Here is a 19,287-nt window from a genome sequence, read left to right as displayed (position 1 = left end):
TCCCCCCCCACCGCCCCCTCCCTCCCCCCCGGTCTGAGCCCCATGGCCCCCCCCCATTCCAGCCCCCCTCCCTGGCCTGAACCCCTCCCCCCCCCCCCCCGCCACAAACCCCCTCCCTCCATTGAGGCTGCCCCATGGTCCCCCCATTCCGCTGCCCTGGCCTGAGGCCCTCCCCCACCGTGAGCCCCCTCCCTCCATTGAGTTTTCCCCATAACCCCACCCCATTCCATCCTCCTGGCCTGAGCACCACTCCCGCCCCATCACTTGCGCCCCCCCCCCCCCGCTCTCCCGCCCCACAGAAAGCAAATGGCCACTTGACATCAGACAGCGTCCACCAGCACCAGGCTCCATTTTATTAGTCGCTGCAGCTGTTTCCACGTTTCTGCCAGGCAGACGGGCCTGGTGCCCCCACCCCGCACAGCGGAGAGGTAAAAGACAGAGGTGCCACCCATGCCCGGGCCATGGGGGTGTCACAGGGAAGCAGAGATCCGCTCCAGCTGCCAGGGGTTGGAGTTGCTGAGGAAGAGCAGCTCTTCCCTCCCTTCTTCTGTACCGACTGAAACACACAGGGGAAAGGAACCGTCAGCAGCCCATTCCCAATTGTGGCCCGAGCCTACTGGCCTTGACAGCTTTATCGTGCGCTCCTCCATTCTTGGGCCTGCAGGGACCACTGCCATCATCCAGTCTGCTGCCCTGTATAGCACAGCTCCCTCCCTCCCCGCAACCCCCAAGGCAGGGCTTCAAAATTACTCTCACATTTGCTCCTCCTAGCTGGTTTGAATTTGCCTAACTTCTAGGCATTAGATCATATTTTACTTTTATCTGAAGAGTTTCTAGATGAATCAAGTCACCTCTTAACCTTTTATTTCACAACTGAAATAGACTGAGCACCTAGAAGCCATCACTGTAAGTTACATTTAGTAATCTTGTAATGGTTCACGTGGCCCTTCTCTGAACATTCATCAACATCCTCCTGGAATTCAGCCGTCACACCAGTGCCAAATACAGAGGTAAAATAACATTGCTACTCCTGCTCAAGAGCCCAAGATTGTACTAGAGCTGTTAGTCACAGCATTGTAATGTGAGCTCATGTTCAGCTGACTGTCCACTACAACCCGGAAATCTTTTTCAGTCACCCTTTTCCAAGACTGAGTCCCCAACCCTGCAAGTATGGCCTCCATTCTTCCTTGCCAGATGCTTCAATTTAGCCATGTGCAAACACAGCTTGTTCACACCCAGCTGTTCTGAGTTGTGGCAGATGACAGAATGAGGAGCAATGGTCTCAAGTTGCAGTGGAGAAGGTCTAAGTTGGATATTAGGAAAAACTACTTCACTAGGAGGGTGGGGAAGCACTGGGATGGGTCCCCTAAGGAGGGGGTGGAATCTCCATCCCTAGAGGTTTTTAAGTCTCGGCTTGACAAAGCCCTGGCTGGGATGATTTAGTTGGGGTTGGTCCTGTTTTGGGCAGAGGGCTGGACTCGATGGCCTCCTGAGGTCTTTTTCAAGCCTACGAGTGAAATGGGAACTGAAAGTACTGACTGTATGTGACTGTCTTTGTTCCTCCACCAGCGGGTGGGTGGGTGTGTTTGTGTGTGGGGAGAACTCACCTTTCTCATGTTGAAGCCACTTGCGGTCAAGATAATACTGGTAACAGCTCTCAAATTCTCGCTGGCTGTAGTTGGGAACCTGGATGGGAACGAAAGGGTCCAGTGTGTCGAAACCCTCCTGGAAGGGAAAAGTGAAACAGACAGACACGCTCAGCCAGTCTGGAGACGAAGGGGAGGACGGTCTGTGCTGCAGAGGGACCAGGCGCAGCCTCGCTGGAGCAAGCTCAAGTAGGACTGCTTCAAAAAAAGAATAGCTCTATGGTTCGTGTAACCCAGGGAGGCAACTACAGCACAGAGAGTCGGTGAGTGAGCTCCGAGATACTTGGGTTATTGGTGCAGGCGCCCCGGGGCAGACTGGGCTAGACAACCTATTTCACTACGTTTGAAAGCAAGTCCCCCCACCCCTCTCGCTTGCAGGCCAAGCTGAAGAACGAGACTGACAAAGTCAGATGAACCGTGCGTAGAGGCAACGCGTAAGAGATGGCGGCTGGTAGCCATGTGGTAATCGGGCGACTGAGCCAAGCCCAGGGACAACATGCAAGAATGACTGCACAGAGCACAACTCCGGGAGCGGTGGATCCAGCCCGCCGCGCCTCCCGGGAGGTAGGGCCACTGCTTTGCAGCTACCAATGCAGAGGAGGCTAGAACTCACCTTTCCCAGCAGTTCGTGGGGCAGATAAGCAGAACGTGGTTTGAAGAGAGAGCCCGTCTGGCTAAGGGTAGTCACAATGGCACCTCCATTCTGAAACACAGAGATGGATTAGAAGGAGCCTCTGGAGACTCGTCCCTGCAGACTCGTTAACCGTCTCCTGTGAGATCGCCCTGCCTTTTCCTTCCGGCTCCTGGAGTTACCTTCCATCCCAGCTCCTCAAGACAGCGTGAGGAACACAGCAGCAGCCTGGCTGGGACCAGCACCCAAGGCCTGTAGCCCCAGCAGGATGCAGTGCAGAAAGCAACGCCGAAGCATTGGGCAGCTCTTCCCTATGCCAGACCTAGCTTTCCCCCAGAGTGTTGAAGGGAATGGGACAGCAGCACTGATCACAGATTTCAGGGTGGGAATTAGGGATGTTGAATTTCGATGAATTAACTAATCAAATTGTCGATGGGATTGCCATCGACTATTCAATTAGTTGATAAGGACTAGCACGGTGTTCCACCTTTAAAAAAGTAACATTGAAACGCCACATGGAGCTTGGGGCCAGTGGGGAACGCAGAGTCCGCCACTGGCCCAGGCTCCATGCTTCTGCTTTGGGACTCTTGTACATTTCAAAATTGGAAAGCTGCTGCTGCGCCCCTGCCCCTGGCTTTTAAGCTGGCTTCCCCCAGCACTCTCTTTCTGATAGAGGCAGCAAGGGGGGGAGGAAGCGACTAGTCGACTAGTGCGTTGACTATCCGATAAGCTTTTGCTTATCAGATAGTCGATTAGTCACTTACGTCCCTCGTGGGAATGAAGTAGCACAAGACCTCTGCTGGGAGAAGCGGGAACCGACAGCATTTTCACTAGGTGGCACTATACTGAATCTGAATAGAGGCTCTGGTGGGTCCCCAGACATTCCAGACCCGGTCCCGACGAGCCATTCAGCACAAATCAATAGACGTCGGCACTCGCAGGCAATCAAGTGTGGCATCTGTGATGCTGCCGAGATTATTTCAACAGCTGTCAACTGAAACATCTCTTCACCCCATTCTTTACAAGCTTTCCCCACCACACGCCTGTCCACAAAGCGTAAAATTTCACCCTCCCTAAATTCCCCAGGAAGAAGCCCCTGTGAAGGGGTGAGCCTTTAGCTCTTTAAATGGTGCACTTACCCAGTCATTCATCACCATCTTCCTCAGATTGTGGACTAGCGTCAGTTCCTCTGGAGAAATCTAATGACGAGAGAGAGTCAGGTTCATCTGGCTGGAGAAGCCACCTCCACTCCCACCCATGATATCCCTTCGGATGCAGACACAAGCAAAAAACTCCAAGCACAACAGGTTAACAGAGGCTGCAGCGCAAGATGTATTTGGAGCTTCCTCAAGAGACGTCACTGAGGTTTTTGGAAACACAAGCATTCACAGGAAGAAGGCAGAAGCTCTTTCCCAGGCCACGAACTTAGTTTCTGGGAATGGGATACTGGTCCAGTGGTCTCCAACCTTTTTACACCCAAGATCACTTTTTATGTCTCAGAACAGGCAAAGATCTACTGCCCCGCCTACATTACATGAGGAAATCTAATGTAAATATACTGCGCAGGTGCACAGAGAGGGCTCAAGAGCTACTCTTAGAGTCCCTGAGATCTACCGGTAGATCGCGATCTACTGGTTGGTGACCATGGGGTTAGACGATCCATCCCAGGCCATACAGGCACTACTGGATTTGAATTCATTCGCCACATGGCAAACGCAACATGAACTCATTTAAGGTAATAAAGTCACCCTTCTATGGGCAAAACAAACTTGGGCAAAATATCCCGCCTATCGGGAAATTCGAAGAACAGTTCCGGAGTCTCTTAACAGATCAACACTATTATTTACTCTTAACTCTTCTCAGTTCAGATTTCCTCTCACTTTCCTTCCTTGTAGGCCTGACATCATCCTTGATACCCATCTCTTCATACACACCACCTGTCTGCAGATCTAGCAATTGCTAGACCTCCCCATTCCCTAATCCCATCTCCCCAGGCTATTCAAACTTGTAACATACGAAAGGGAAGATGGGGTCACGCCAACAGTCCATCTAGCCCAGTGTCCCATCTTCTGTCAGCAGCCAGGGGCTGCAGGGGAAACAAACCGGGCAAGTATCAAGTTACCCAGCTCCTGTCATCCTGGCCTCGCTTCCTGGAAGTCACAGGTTTAGGGCTATCTGGAGCGTATGGTCACACCTCTGTCCATCTTGGCTTAATAGCCATCAACGGGACTTGTCCTCCACAAACTCTTCTACTTCCTTTTTGAACCTCGTTATACTTTTGGCCTTAAGAATATTCTCTGCCAAGGAGCGCCATTGTGGGAGGTGGTTTGTTTTATATCTGCTGCCTATTCACTTTCATTAATGTCACTGAACCCCTGATTTCAGGGTTATTTGAAAAAGAGGCATTCTCCTCTTCACTTTCTCCATACCATTTATCACCTCTAGCACATCCCCCCTCTTCTCTTTTCTACGGCAAACAGTTAGTTTTCTCATATTCCTTGTCACCTTTGCTGAGATGGGGTGAGCAGATCTGCACGTAGCATTCAAGAGGTGCGCGTACCATGGATATATTTCGTGGCACTGGGATATTTTCTGTCTCTCATCTGTCCCTTTCCCAATGGTTCCTAACATTGTTAGTTTTTTTTGACTGCCTGTGACAGGGTGTTCTCTTCCCGCACTGAGCAGGATGGGGGGGAGGGGGGTAAACCAGCCCTGAGGACTGAGAAGGCTCCACCCTCTGAGCCTCACTGGGCATGCCCAAGCTGCTCTGCTATAAAAGAGAGCAGCCCAGCTCAGTTGGGGCTGGTGGCCGGAGGGAGAGGACGTGCCTTGCCAGCTCCAGCAAACCACAGACGCTGCCCAAACGCCAAGGCACTACCATGCAGGCTGGAGGCCAGACGTGTCTAGAGACCTCCCTGGTTCCAGACACCAGCAGAAGCAGCCAGATCTCAGACAAAGGAGGGGAACTGGAGATTCACCAGGGAGCAGATGCTTAAAGCAGGAAACAGCCTAGGGATGGCGAGGGCTACAGGGGGGGGCGAGCCAACTCCGGAGAGTCAGTGTGTTGCAGCTGGAATTTTCCCCACTGACTCAGTGGCTAGAGAAAGCCACTAAGAGGGCCCTGGGCTGGGGTCCAGTGGAGTGGGAGGGCCTGGACCCCACTGCCAGGGGATATAAACCCTTCCCTTGAGGGAGGATACCATCACCCCACGAGCAAGAGTGAGTTCTTACCAGAGACAATTGGACTCTACTGCCCTATAACTGGGAGTAATTTGCAGACTGTCTCTAGCGGGTGACAGCTGGGGCTTTGGGTGGGGGAGGGAGGATTTATTGTCCAGGACCACTGGAGGCACTGCCCTGTGACTATGGACAAGTTATAGACCGTGGACACTGGGGGTCACTACCCCCCAAGGAGGGGCGAGTCATGATTGGGACTGTTGAATTGCACTGCCCTGCAAATGGGGGCAAGCTGCAGACTCTGACCCTGGGGTCATGTTGTCCCACAAGGAAGGGCAAGTGATAGATAGGGATTATTGAACTGCCCTGCCTTGCAAATAGGAGCAAGTTAGCGACTCGGACCATTGGGTCACCCTGCCCCAGGGACCAAGGGGGTGGGTTATACGGACCATGGTGGGCGAGGTGAGAAATACGAGAGTGACGGGTGCGAGACGGACACTCCTGCCCCGCACGGGGCCTTCTCCCTAGTCGTGTCACACTGCCCCTGCACACGGAGCACGTGTTTTCAGAGGGTGACTCATGCCAGTGAGTGGGAGCAGCTAAGTTAGGCCCCCTTGTTTTGTGTGTAGAGTTGAGATCGTTTTTTTCCAATGTGCATTAATCAACACGGATGAGGCCTCTCCAAATCACTGACGCTTCCTTGTGCCACCTTCACCCTCCTACTGACCTGGGCTCCTTTGCATTTTAGGATCCAATTCAAAATTGCCCTCCGTTTCTGAATCCTTATACACCGTTATTCTCCTCGTATCTTCACCCAGCCTTGCTCTCCCCCTGCCTTCACTCTCAGCAGTGTAGGCGGGAACATCGCTTTTCTTCTGCAGCACCTTGCACGTGTCTGCCTCAGTGATTTTCCAGTTCCTTCAAAATCCAGCTTGGAAGCCCCTCTAAGTGCTTATATTGTGTAAATGCCTTCTCCCTTCGCTATTATTTAACACGGCCATTGTACTTCACCTCAGGGACTTGGGAGAAGCAGACTGCATGAAAATCCCGATCGAGAACCAAGCTGTACATTGGCAAGGGAATTGAGCAAAATGGCTGCTCTCTGCAGTAGGACGTCGTGCGTTTTCCCCATTCCGCACTGCAGAACCCTCACCAGAGAGCTACAGTTTGCAGCGTCCTCTGAGCTAGAGCTGATATGCTGTTTGTAACGGGGGGCACGTAACAGCCCCAGAAACCACCACCCATCCAACAGGGGAACCCCCCCCCCCCGGGTTTGGCGCCCCAAGGGAGGAAGGTAATTGCCTACAGCGCTTTTGTCTTTCTTCCGCAGGGTTGACCGTCCCCAGAGAGCATTGACACCATCCACCGCCACCAGGAGTCTAAAGGAACCGAGAGGACACTGGGTCTTCAGCTCTTTCAGCACAACCCCCACAGCGTCACTGGCATTCTTCACTCGCGTTACGCCCTAGGCGGATTGAACACAGCGTTAGCAACGGGAGCACGAGGGCCAGGTGCCCTCTGGAAGCCTCTCTATGAAAATGGCCCAAGAGAGACCTACGCCTCTGTCCTCCCCTCCCAAAGGGGCAGCCCAGTCTAGTAAACAGACTGAGCACGGGGATCGGTTTCAGCCAAGCCGGAGTTCTGATCCCAGCTCTGACACAGGCTCCTTGAGCAAGCCACTCACTTGAGTTCCATCCCTGCGCCTTGGAGAGGGGAAGCAACAACCCTTCCCAGGACCAAAGGTGAGCACCACACTGCTTTGGGAGCACTAACTACACGGCGTCTCCCCATCCCCGTGTCTTTCTGCCACATTATTGACAGACTCCAGGAACACTGTAGGCAGTTGTCACTCCCTCACCTGCTCTACCACTTCACCCAGTGGGCTGCCCATCTCAGTGCTTTCCCGTTTGCTCCACACATACGTCCGCTGGGTTTTTATCTGCAATAAAAGGAGAATTGAGGCAGAGGCAGAGCAACTGAACGCAGGGCAACAAAACTGAGGGGAGGTTTGGAACGGCTCCCATATGAAAAGAGAAACAGACTGAGACTTTTCAGTTTAGAAAAGAGGAGACTAAGGGGGGGGGGGCGGATAGGATAAAGGTCTATAAAATCATGAGTGGTGTGAATAAGGAAAAATTATGTTCTTATTCCCACAATATAAGAACTAGGGGGTCACCAAATAACATTAATAGGGAGCAGGATTAAAACCAACAAAAGGAAGTTTTTCTTCAGTGATAGCACAGTCAACCTGTGGAACTCCTTGCCAGAGGATGTTGTGAAGACCAGGACTTTAACAGGGTTCAAAAAAGAGCTAGAGAGATTCATGGAGGTTAGGTCCATCCATGGCTGAGTCAGGATAAGTAGGAATGGTGTCTCTAGCCTCTGTTTGTCTGGAAATGGGTGACAGGAGTGGGATCACATGAGGATTACTACTGTGTTCACTCCCTTTGGGGCACCTGGCATTGGCCATTGTCGGCAGAGGCACTGGACTGGACGGGCCTTTGGTCTGACCCAGTCTGGCCCCTCTTATGTTTTTAGATGGAGAGCGTAAATGGCCAGGCTCCCATTCCAGGAGCAACTCAACAAACCTGGCTGGGCAGAACCCCCCACTCCACCCCCACTTAGCTCCAGATGTGCTGGGAGAGACAGCTGCAGAAAGGCATTTCTTGGGGCAGCATCCCTCAGTGATACATGGACCGAAGTCTCAGACTTCCCCCAGCGATGGGACCCCTTTGCCATCTACGGGATCTTCCGTGCATTTCCAACCCCACCGAAACCGGCAGCCAGGTGAGTGACACAATGACTGGGATGTTATCCAGTGTGAAGGCACAATCACTCCCCACTTGGGAAATGCTGCTCAGAGGAGCGAACAGCTCCACAGCCCCATCCCGTCGCAGAGGCCTTCCCGTGGGGGAGCACCTCCCGACGATGGTTCCAAGAGAAGCTGTTCTCTTGGGCTTTCCCTGGTTCCTCATCCAGGACTTGGCACACTCTACTGACCTCTTTCAAGAAGCGTTCGTTTGAAACTTTGAAGTTCTTAAGCCAGGTAGATGCTTCTAGAGGCTGGTCAAACCGCTCTTTGTGGTAGGACGACGGCAAAAGCTCCGTGCGGTTCTTCACCCAGAGGTGAGCTGTGAAGCAGAAACAAAAGGAGACAAACTGTCCTGTTTCAGAGTAAGTAACGGCATTTCTTTTTCTGGTCTTTTTTGCTCATTCTGCTCTATTCAGCACCAGAAAACCACTGTGCCATGTAATGGGCATGCCCCACTCTTGGGGAAACAGCCACCCAGCACACACTCACCAGGACTTCTACACAGCCTTCAAATGCAGCAGAATCTGCACCTCCGGGCACCAGTGCGCCCTGCAAGCTGGGTGCTTGTGTAGCTACCCAGAAGAGATTCAAATGCTGCCCAGATGATTAGTAGAGTGCCCAAGCCTCCCACAGCTGGCACCATGTTTCTACTGGTGGTGAACAGCTGCACATGCTTTGGTGCATGGAACAAAATTTATTCTGCACACAAATGAAAACATTAAGAGGGAACATTGTAGGGCACCCACACTGGACTGACTAGTGACAGAGCATGCGGTTAACGTATGCATGTATACAGGGGAAATAACGCTCTACATCGCCTCTGTTTTGCTCTTCATTTAATAACTTTTTATATCTCCCACTCTGAAACGTCTTCAGCCTCTTTGCCTTCCCTGCAGGTTAGATACGGCACACAGAGCAGTTTGCACTGAAAGGCACCACCAGGGTCCTCACCATCTGGAATGTGCAGCACCAGCCAGTCCTGTTTCGCGCAGTAATGAACAGCATGGCACAGCGTCATTGTTTTCCCTGTTCCCTTCTCCCCATCTCCAGCACCCAGGGTCAAGGAAAACCTCAGACAAAGGCACTGAGCTAGGGATGGTGTTTTTTTGGGTGCGGAAAGCCTTCTCTTCCCGGCCAAGGATGAGAGGGGACGGCGGGAGGCTGACTCGTGTCACCTCGCACGAGGTCACAATCCCCTCTCCCTTGCTGTCTGCAGGGCAAATGAGGAAAGGATACAGATAACGTATCGGACAGCTGGGTGGGCAAAGTTGGTGCTTTTCAGATAACCAAGGAGTTCTAGAGCTGGTCTCCGCACCATGAGGCAGGCTTCATTGAATGTCTTCATCTTATAAGAGACAAGAGAAATCAGGAGCCACGTATAAACACACCTCAGCAGCTTCTGTGCCGACTGTCTGTCGGGGCTGCAGTCGCACCAGCCCCGACAGAAGTGGATTCTGTTCTGTGCACATCCCTCCAGCTTTTGGATCATGACTTTTTCAGCTCTGCTATATTCAGAAGCGCTTTCCTGGTAAGTCATCTACAGCGAGATGGTCACGATGGTTTCTTCTGCCCTGGGAATCTATGAAATGCTCCCCTATTAACCTGCTACAAAACGCGACCTTATGAATGCTACAATAGAACTAACCAGATTGTAATTCCTCACTTAACACGTTTTCCCCTAGGGCCGGCCGGTGGCAGGCAGCTGTGCGAGGCTTCCCCTGCCTCCCTGCAAAGCAGCAGAGGTTTGCTGCTCACCGCACCGTTCCCCGGTGACCCCCTCTGGCCAGACGCAAGGCATCTGGCCAGAGGGGGTCACCGGGGAACTGCGCAGTGAGCGGCAAACCTCCGCCGTTTTGTAAGGAGGCAAAGGAAGACCTGCGCAGCTGCCAGCGACCGGCCAAGTGGGGAAACCCAGCCGCTGGCTGCAAGCCCCCTCCCCTGTCCTTCCCTTCCCTTCTCCAGAGCCAAACACCTTCCCTCCCTGCTATAACCCAGTCCCCTTTCTCCCCAACCTTATGTCCCGGTCCCAGCTGCTAACAACCCCCACCTTTTCCATTATTTTCAATGGGAAAATTGACCCCGCATAACACGTTTTCACTTAGCATGATCGTTTTCTGAAACGTATCTATAGTGTTAAAGGAGGAATTACTGTATATTCGGCAGAGTGCCCATCACGGGCTACCGGCATCTCTGCCAACAACTCCTCCCTGTCTCAGATCAGAAAATTACCAACTAGGCTGAGCAAATCTCTGCCGGCCTCCCTACTGCCCGAGTAACCAGGTAGAACTTGCAACATGCCTGTGACGGGCCCCTGCCCCGTGCTTCATGAAACTGACTTATGGATACAAATCTGTGCAACTCGAGGATGCTTTGGACAAAACACCTCAAGTAACCTGTCAGTCTGAATGTCAATCTGCTGGGGCTGTATCTTGTATTTTGGTGTAAGGATCATTGTTGTGTGTCAAGTTAGAGCTCAGGAGTATGGGATGGTTTATGGTTTGAATTGTGCAGATGAAAGCCATCAAAGGGGTGTTTCCCTCAATGTCCGGGTGATCACCGATAAACAGCCCCTTAGCAGTGGTTGGTTTTAGGCAGTGATGTTAACCCCCCACCCTCACTCTCCTGGTAGGGTCCAAACAGGTAATTTTCCATGGCAGGGTGCAATGTAGAAGCAGAGTTCTCACCCAAAGTGGAATCTATAAAACCACGGGTGCTGGGCATTTATTTGAAACGAATGCTTAGATTCTTGATCACAATTCTGCAGCAAAGGACAACCTGACAGCAAATTCTGCGATCCTGGCGCATAGCGGATCCTGTCGCACTCTGAATGTATTCCATCACACTGTGTTATTCCCGTAGCTGACGGGGAAATGGTCAGTGTGTAACGGGACACGTATGTGGTTTGTGAAAACTTGCCTACCAACAGGAATAGGACGTAACTGGAATATGCTTTATGCAAAGTTCTGCATGTGAGGTGTCACTGGAAAAGCGGTTTTCTACTGAATAGGATTTTCCCATTTGCACACATGTATCGTTTCTGTCTGTCAAGTTAAGGTTACTGAATGGTGTATTTCTAACTGCATATTCATTGGCTTGGGTCACTCCCAAGGAGTACACTTCAGGGCTGTAAAGGCCCATTAGAAAGTGACAATGGCTCTTAACCTTCCTGCAGAGGGAAGTATGGAGACGGGCCTTGCAAAGACATGTGCCACTTGATACTGGAATCCATCTTAATCTCTGGGAGGGGGACAAACAGAAACAAAGGCAAATCCTACTGAAGGGTGGGAAGGGACGCAGCCCTGGTGCTCAGCTCTTCCTGGCTATCCCGTTCCAAGATGGCTGGAAACATCTAGGACTGCACTGGGGGAAGGATTGGGCCCAGGCTGGGAGCCGTTCCAGTCTGTGAAAGACGCTTATTGGAACAGCTTTGAGGGCGAGAGATTACGTGTAACCAGTTTTCAGGTGCATTCAGCTTAGCTCGCATGTTGTGTTGAATTTTGCTTAGTAACCTACGTCGTCCTGTCTGCTGTCTCTCGTGACCACTTACATACAACCGTTTATACTTAGTTTTTGTTATTAATAAACCCTGTGTAAATAATTGTTACTGTGGGGGGGAGGGGGTCTGTTCATGCAGATTAGGGACGTGAAGGTGTAACTCTGAACACTACACAGTTAATCGATGTGCCTGGGCTCACCGGTTAACCTTCACGCTCACAGGCAGGCTCCTGGTACGCACAGGGAGCCATCTTAAAAGTTGGCTCCCCGCCCGTACTTGCTCCTGGGAAGCCGCCTGCCCTCCCTATGCTGCTGCGTCAGAGGCAGCAGCGGGGGAGAGGGCTGGAAAGGAGGGGAGCTAGTTGCCAGTATGCACAGGGAGCCAGTTTAATGGCCTATAGCAACATGGGGCAGCAGCTGGTATTTGCGGGGAACTGGCTTAAAAGCCGGCTCCCCACATGCAGTGGCTCCTAGGGAAATTTTCAGCAGTTACCTGGTTAATTAAGCACATTTTAACATCCCTAGTGCGCATCTCCCTTTCCAGTGGGAAAGAGGGCGATTTCGTAAGCTTGCACTGTACAGCTCGCTATGCAGCACGAGACGGATGCATCTAGGGCTCAGCTCCCAGAGGGGCTGGGTAGCTGTGAGCTGGAGACAGGTGTCTCGCTGGGCTGTTTTCAGTTAAGAGCTGCAGCTTTGGGGGCGTGGCCCGGCCCCAGTGTGTATGTTGAGCCAGATCTGCTAAGCTGCTGCAAGGCAGGTATTGAGAGCCCAAGCTGGCAGGGAAAACAGCTCAGCAACCGGATAACAGTCCTAAGGGGGCCCTGGCCTGTCATGCAGTGAAGACAAAGCTTTCCCCCTTCAGTCTAAGTATTGTCTCTATCTCCTGCTTTCCTTTTCCTTGTAGACAGCAGCACTATGACTAGTGATAGATTTCCCATGATAAGCACCCAAGCATAACAGCGAACACGCAGCCTGAATGATCAATGAACTCATTTCTTTTAAAAATTATGTTGAAGTTTCATGATTAGAAAACAATGTTTCCCAGTTGGAGACTTTTCTCTGCATTTATGTAATTAAAAAGCGTGCATTTAAATCTAAATAATCAAGATAAATACAAATAGCATAGTCTGTAATGAGTTTTAATCACTACTGGTTTTCTGAAAAGAACAGAAACCTGCCCCAGATATTTAACTGTGACTTTAAACAGCCCAAGCATGTAGTTTACACCAACCATAAGGATTGTAAGTTAGTAGGTTGTTGTATTATGCTGGGAGCACATACACTATTATCTGCATTCAGAAGGGCCCACCAAGACATCAAAGCCAGGAAGTACTGAAATATTCACAAAGAGAAGAGCCATGAAAGCATTAAGGGAGGAGCCTCACTGTTCGGGATGTTTTATTGCATTTCTTGGAATATTTTAACAGGTGGGTTTAGGTGCCTGACTTCCTTGTCATTACTATAAATGAGTGAATTATCCACAGATCATTTCTGAGTGCAGAAGTGCAGGTGAGACAGCACGCTATGGCTGCAGCAGAAATCTGGGTCACCAAGGGAAAGAAAGAGCAAGGTGTTTTTCACTGACATCAAGACGTTTTATGAGCAAGCCTATTTTACACAAGTGACACCAGACAAGCCCCCGGAAGGGGCTGTGCTCAAGACCGACTGGACCCATAACCCATTATAGACGCAGAAGTTAGAGACTCAGGAAACTTAAACCATGTTCCACAAATCTCCCCTCCCCAGCCCCCTTCCGCTACACAGAGCAAGACCCAAGCTTCTCTCAGTCCAGCGTTCCCCCACCCAAGGGTCACTCCTGGCTGTAGGCCCTCCCTGCAACAACAATCCCGCTCTCTACAGACCCACAGCGACCGCATTCTTCTCGGGGACGACACGCCAGGGCCACGGCTGCCTGCGGTCCCTCGCCTCACAGTCCGAGTACCTGCGCCTGGAAGCGGCGGGGCAGTCCATGTGGGAACACCACCTTCACCTCCTGCAGGGGGATGCTGTAGTGCTGCCCCTCGTGCTGCTCCGAGTGGTTGGCCTGCAAAGTTAACACACACAGAGTAACGGCCAGGGAGGTGGAACGCCAGATGAGCCAGCATATCCGTCTGCAGACAGAGAACCCCCCCCCGGGGGGGGGAGGGAGACAGTCAAGTGGCACCCAGGCAGTATAATTAGCACACTGCTTCTAGGTTTGACTTGCTTAGCACCGGGGTGGTCCACAAAATGGCATCTTCAGCTGTGGGGAAGCATATGTAAGGGTGGGGGAAGCAGTGCCTCCTGCTAGCGGTAACTGAGTCCAGGGCTTCTTGGGGGATTTCCAATTTTTTTTTAAAATCAGCTTTGATCTAGGCAAGTCAATCATACCTCCAACCTATCAAGATTAGGGGGTAATCAATTAACCAGGTGATGCCATGTGCAGAACGATCTGTCCATGTGCAGATCGCTGGACAGTGCAGCTGGCTAGCGGGGCTCGCCGCGGTTCGGCAAGCCCTGCTTATAGGGGCAACACTTAACCAGTGCTTGGGAGCAGCTCCCTACCTGCAGCAAGCAGAGGGCTGCTTCAGCCCCACAGGACCCCTGAGTCAGGGCAGGAGCCGGCAGCTCTGCGCAGGGCCAGTGGATCAGGAGCCCCACGGGCCAGGGGCTGCTTCAGCTGGGTTGGAGGGGTCCCCTGGCCAAGATCCGGCTTAACTGGTTAAACCTAACGTTGAACAGGTTGACTGATCAAACGGGATTTGACATCCCTGATCAAGCTATTCTTCAGGGATACACACAGGTGCAGAGCTGTGAAGCAAGACGACGCCCTTTTTACAGTCTCTTTTCAGAGTTTAGTTTTCATGTTGTCTCAGTGCTGGTTTGGCGAGACTCCCCTGTAACTAAGCTTTGTGACTTCTAGAGGCAAGCTGTGTAAGAAGGCGGGGAGATGAACCACGCGAGAATCTGTGATCCACAGCCTGGACACGCCGGAGGAACATGGATTTGATCCAGTAAGCAGCATCGGCTGCTGTTGCCAAACATGTATCACGCATGTGCAACCGGAATGCTAAAGCCTGTTGCCTGGCAACATAAATCCTAGACCTAGGACAGCGGAGACAATTCCTGCCATCTGGGCTCTTCTGTTGCAGTCTATAGAGATGCTCCGGATCACATGACTGGATCATCTGCATGCTGCTGTTTCCATAGAGACCTCAAAGGAATCGGCAGCGCAAGGGATTCCAATTACAGAGGCAGTGGAAAAGCACCTCAAAGGATTATTTCATTCATTTATTTCACTTAATTTTGAGCTTGAGAGCAGGTGAGACGGGAGCTGGACTCATCGACCCCGCAGGCCGGAATGCGCGGCTGGTTTCCCCCAATAGTGAATCCGGGGAGGTGAGTCAGAAAAGAATGACCGTGATGATGAAAAGAAAGGTGTCCAATGCCAAGTTCACCCACATCTGAGCTGCTACAATACACGGCCTGTTTAATTTGTACAGGTGGTACAAAGGAGATTGAAGGAGGTTTGTTAACACCCTACATAGCAGGGCATGGCTGTGACCTATTTTCCCTTTGCCTAGGGATCTCATTCTGGTTTCCTCATGTCAATAAGACATCAGTTATGAAGAATTCTTCCTTCCCACTCGTAAGCAGCAGACGATCTCAGTCAGTGAGCCTGCACTGGGCCCACGGTGCCTAAGGACAAATGCTGATGCACTCTGGGTGCAGGTTACGTGACACGATAGCAAATATGGCAATAACTTACCGGGTTGCTCTCATGGGTGCGGAATATCGTTCTGAGTCTCTCTTCTGGGATCTGAGCACCCTGATTAGCTGCAGCACTTAACCAAGCCCTAGCCTGGAGAAAACACCCAGGGTCCAGCTACAGAGGAAAGACATTTTTCAGCAATTAAAAGATCATAATGACATGCCAAAATGCAGCGAGTAGTTGACGCTTTGCACACTTACTACAGACACACCAGGGAACATGCCCTGTTCTGGGAGGAGGGGTCACAGCAATTCAACTAGGTAGGAAACGCTTCGTGCAAAGCTCAGTTCTCTGTGTAGCCATTCTGCAAACTCAACTGTGTCGTTCAGCTCACGGACATCCATCTGCCACCCTTCCGGAGCTGAGTGCTCTGCTTAAACGAACGATCCCATTAAGGACAGCTCACGCACGCAGGGCAGCCATTAACATCTTATAGCGGAGAGGTTCCCGTAAGGTTTTTGCCTACAGTGATGAATGGCAGCTAGTACCTTGCAATTGCAAGCTGCCTAGTAATCCATAATGGCCCCAATTACTGCAGGATTAATACAGCTCTGCCCACTATTGGGTATTCAGAATTAAACTCCTTGCTTTGATTCCCCCCCTGCGTCCCAGCAGATCGAATTTTTCCTTAAAACAGAGCCACGAAGGAAAACTGAAACAGCCAGTTAAGCAGATATAAGCTACTCTATCGGACCCTCCCGAAACGTGCCTGACAACCCCGACCAGCGAGGGCAGGGGGCTGAGGGTCGTGAGGAATACAAAGGAGACCTTAGTAGACCAAGATGGAAGAAAATGTTGACAGTGAATCTAGAAGCCGAGCTCAGAGATGGTAACAGAGAATAAACTGTCCCATGCATTAGGGCCCAGAGGCTGAGGAGAGGCCAAAACAAACAGAAATGAAAACCTGTCTCAGCATTACAGACAGCAACAGTTGCCGTCTCTCCAACTCAAGGTACAAAGAAAGCAGTTTCCTGCTCGGCTTCCCCAGACAGGCCATGTGTTCCCCAGCACAAATGGGAGCAGCCAAGATACCAAGATTTAGACACAGAACAGCTGCTTTAATTCCATTGTGCGTCCTGCAGCTTTTCTATCAGCATTTCAGGGTCTTATTGCGGGTCACCTGAAAGGGGTTTAGAAGAAAGCAGCAGCTCAGATTAACCCACATCAGCTACCACTGAGCTCCCGATTCAGCATTTCAGCTCCGTGCTTAGGGAAGGAACAAAACCAGGGTGTGTTCGCCGCTCTGCCTACCTGTGTAGCTAACCTTTGGGCAGGTAAACACCCTGCATGTTTACCCCACCAATCCGGGGTGCCATCCTATGGCTGGGTGGGTCCTGTTTGCCCCAAGGCTGCCCTTGTCTTCTAAGACAAACCCAACATGGAGAGGGGCCTGTCGGCTTCTTTTTTAAGATTTTATTTTCATCTGAGATGTAGGACTGAGTTCGTGCTTGTGCAAGCAAGGAACCAAGTGCACACGCGAGTCAAGTAGTGTTGACACTTAGGGCCGCAGCCCTGGCCTGGGCGCACTGTCCTCCCCCCCGGAGCCTCAACCTGGGCATGCGCACCCTGCGTTCCTTGCAGCCCCAGGCTGGGTGCACTCCCTGCTGTTCTCGTCCTTTTCATCCCCACAATGGTGCCAATACTTCGACCTTCCACAGCCCAGGTTGTCTTGTTCAACTCCCCCCTCCTCCCGCTAATGCTGTTCAGCTCTGCCCTGCAGCATCCTGTTAATCCAAACATGCCTCTCCCCCTCCCGCCGTGACGTCCAGGTGCTCCACACTGCACGGCAGATCGGTCAGGACTTTAGTGAACTGGTTCAAATTAGGGATGCGAATGTTGGTTAAAGCAGTTAAGTGGCTAAAGGTTTAAAATGACATCGGTTAACGGGTAAGCAAAGGCGCTCCGGCAGGCTGGAACAGGGCAGCTGCCATCCCACCAGCCAGGCATGGCAGAGGCTGCTCCAGGCCGGCCTGGCTGCCATAGACAGGGCTGGGGCACTTCACTGAGGCCATGGCCTGGCTCCTGCCTGCCCACCAGCGCTGGGACCACTCCAGCCCGCCTGGCCCACTGTGGCTGGGGCCTCACCAGCTGGCTGGCCCACCACAAGCAGGGCTGCTCCGGCCTGGGCCAGCCACCCAGGGTTGGGCAAGGTCCGGTTAACCTTCCATGTCCCGAGTTCAAATCTCGGCCTGGGTCACAGAAATGAACAGTTAGTTGATACAGAAATGATGGCAGCCAAGTCCCCAGGAGGGACCGTGTGAGGACAGATTGGACCCACACCTCTGAAGAGACGGAGGAAACAAACCACTTCCCACTGCCTGCCACTCGCCAGCCCCTTTCCACCAAGCTTCTCTCAGCCCAGTGCTCCCCCACCAATGGGTCTGTCTGCTATTGGGCCCCTGCCCCAAAGCCCCCCAGTTTTCCCCTCCCCTACACCCACCACCGCTTGAATGGAAGCCCGCACGCCAGGATAACCAAGAGCTTCCGCCAGACTTCCTGCTCCCCATCCCACTCCTCCCAACGCCTGCTCCCACAGCCCTTCCAGGAAACATCATCAGACAGAAAAACCCGCCCCGGGGATTTGGAGTCATTCGCACACAGCTTTGAGAGCAGCACTGCCCGTTCTGCTTTGCCCAAAGCAAACTCTCCCAGCCTGGATGACATTTGGATCTACCCAGAGTAAAGACCAGTCTCTGTGTCCCGGGACAGATGATCCAAAAGGTGGGAGTGAGCAGAAGGTATTTCTCAGAGTCACCTGTGAAGCATTCCTCCTGTGTCACACAGCTTTGGCAGTTTCCCTTGGGGGATTCCTTTCTGCACCGTCTCAATCGCAGCTTTCAAGATACCTGGCCACGTGAACATCCCTCTGTATTTTCTGAGGTTCACTGGTCAATTTGGGTTTGCAAGCCACGTAAGCAGTTCAATTAAAACATTCCCAATATTCCACAACAATTCAACATCCACAAAATCAAGTCTCCCAACTGCCGTCTTGCTGCACCTGAAAATAAGCTTTTTCAGTCTCATGTTCAGAAGCAGCTGGCAAACTGAGATCATCAGTAACTCGCTAGGCATTCGGCTCCCAAGGGTTCCTTTTTCCTCTACGTGTAATAATGCTCCTGTGTGGGGGCAACAAATGTCACTCAGTCCTTGGAAGTAGGGATGTTAATGACTAGTCGACTATCTGATAAGCATTTGCTTATCAGATAGTCTTTTGACTACTTGACTACCCCTCCCCCCACCTCTGAGACCAAGGCGGCAAAGGGGGGGGCAAAGGGTACTTCAAAGTGGCATTTCAAAGAGGCAGCAATGGAGCCCAGAGTCAGCGGGAGACTGCCCAGTTGATCCCGGGCTCTGTGCGACATTTCTGCAGAACCTGGTGCCAGTGGGGGAGTCCCCAGCTGACTCCGGGTTCTGTTGCTGCACAGAGCTCAAAATCACCCGGGAGTCCCCAGCTAACTCGGGCTCCACGGCAGCTGCCCCTTTGAAATGCCAGAAGCGGCATTTTAAAGGAGCAGCCGCTGCACAGCTGATCTGCGAAAATTCCATCGACTAGTCAATTAACCGCATTTTAACATCCTTACTTGGAAGGGACAGATGCTCATGTCATGGAGAGCGAATGAACCAGGAAGAGGGTCTGAGAAAAATACCAGTTATCATTGAGGGAGTTTTAAAGCTTGGTTTTAACTTTTTACCCACAAAGTTGACACCTAGACCATCACGTGCTGAGTTTCTAAATCACAGGGCACAGCTCGGCCCTTTATAGTGGTGAGGG

At 51.9% G+C, this 19,287-nt stretch overlaps 1 protein-coding gene and 1 long non-coding RNA gene across 3 annotated transcripts in view; one reads left to right on the top strand and one right to left on the bottom strand.

The window, feature by feature from the left end:
• Positions 1–325: 325 nt before the first annotated feature.
• Positions 326–19,287, bottom strand: part of DAP3 (death associated protein 3) — a 29,613-nt gene continuing 10,651 nt past the window's right edge. For both annotated transcript variants that reach the window (XM_075907965.2, XM_075907966.2), the window contains 11 exons: positions 15,513–15,629; positions 13,707–13,808; positions 9,503–9,611; positions 9,218–9,310; positions 8,455–8,585; positions 7,313–7,393; positions 6,761–6,919; positions 3,417–3,476; positions 2,260–2,349; positions 1,608–1,725; positions 326–556 (listed from right to left, as the gene is read on the bottom strand). In XM_075907965.2, the coding sequence (XP_075764080.2) occupies positions 471–556; positions 1,608–1,725; positions 2,260–2,349; positions 3,417–3,476; positions 6,761–6,919; positions 7,313–7,393; positions 8,455–8,585; positions 9,218–9,310; positions 9,503–9,611; positions 13,707–13,808; positions 15,513–15,629 (1,146 nt within the window). In that variant the 3' untranslated portion in view covers positions 326–470. The remainder of the gene's footprint in view (positions 557–1,607; positions 1,726–2,259; positions 2,350–3,416; positions 3,477–6,760; positions 6,920–7,312; positions 7,394–8,454; positions 8,586–9,217; positions 9,311–9,502; positions 9,612–13,706; positions 13,809–15,512; positions 15,630–19,287) is intronic.
• Positions 6,915–15,515, top strand: LOC142819637 (uncharacterized). The gene is made up of 5 exons (XR_016347700.1): positions 6,915–7,196; positions 7,993–8,241; positions 9,163–9,794; positions 14,667–15,142; positions 15,328–15,515. It is a non-coding gene; the product is annotated as an uncharacterized LOC142819637 (long non-coding RNA).

The sequence above is a fragment of the Pelodiscus sinensis genome, chromosome 22, assembly GCF_052426305.1.
Source record: "Pelodiscus sinensis isolate ZL-2025 chromosome 22, ASM5242630v1, whole genome shotgun sequence".
In the NCBI taxonomy this organism is placed as follows: domain Eukaryota; kingdom Metazoa; phylum Chordata; order Testudines; family Trionychidae; genus Pelodiscus; species Pelodiscus sinensis.
Note: the sequence above shows the minus strand (reverse complement) of the source record. Positions and strands in the feature narration are given on the sequence as shown.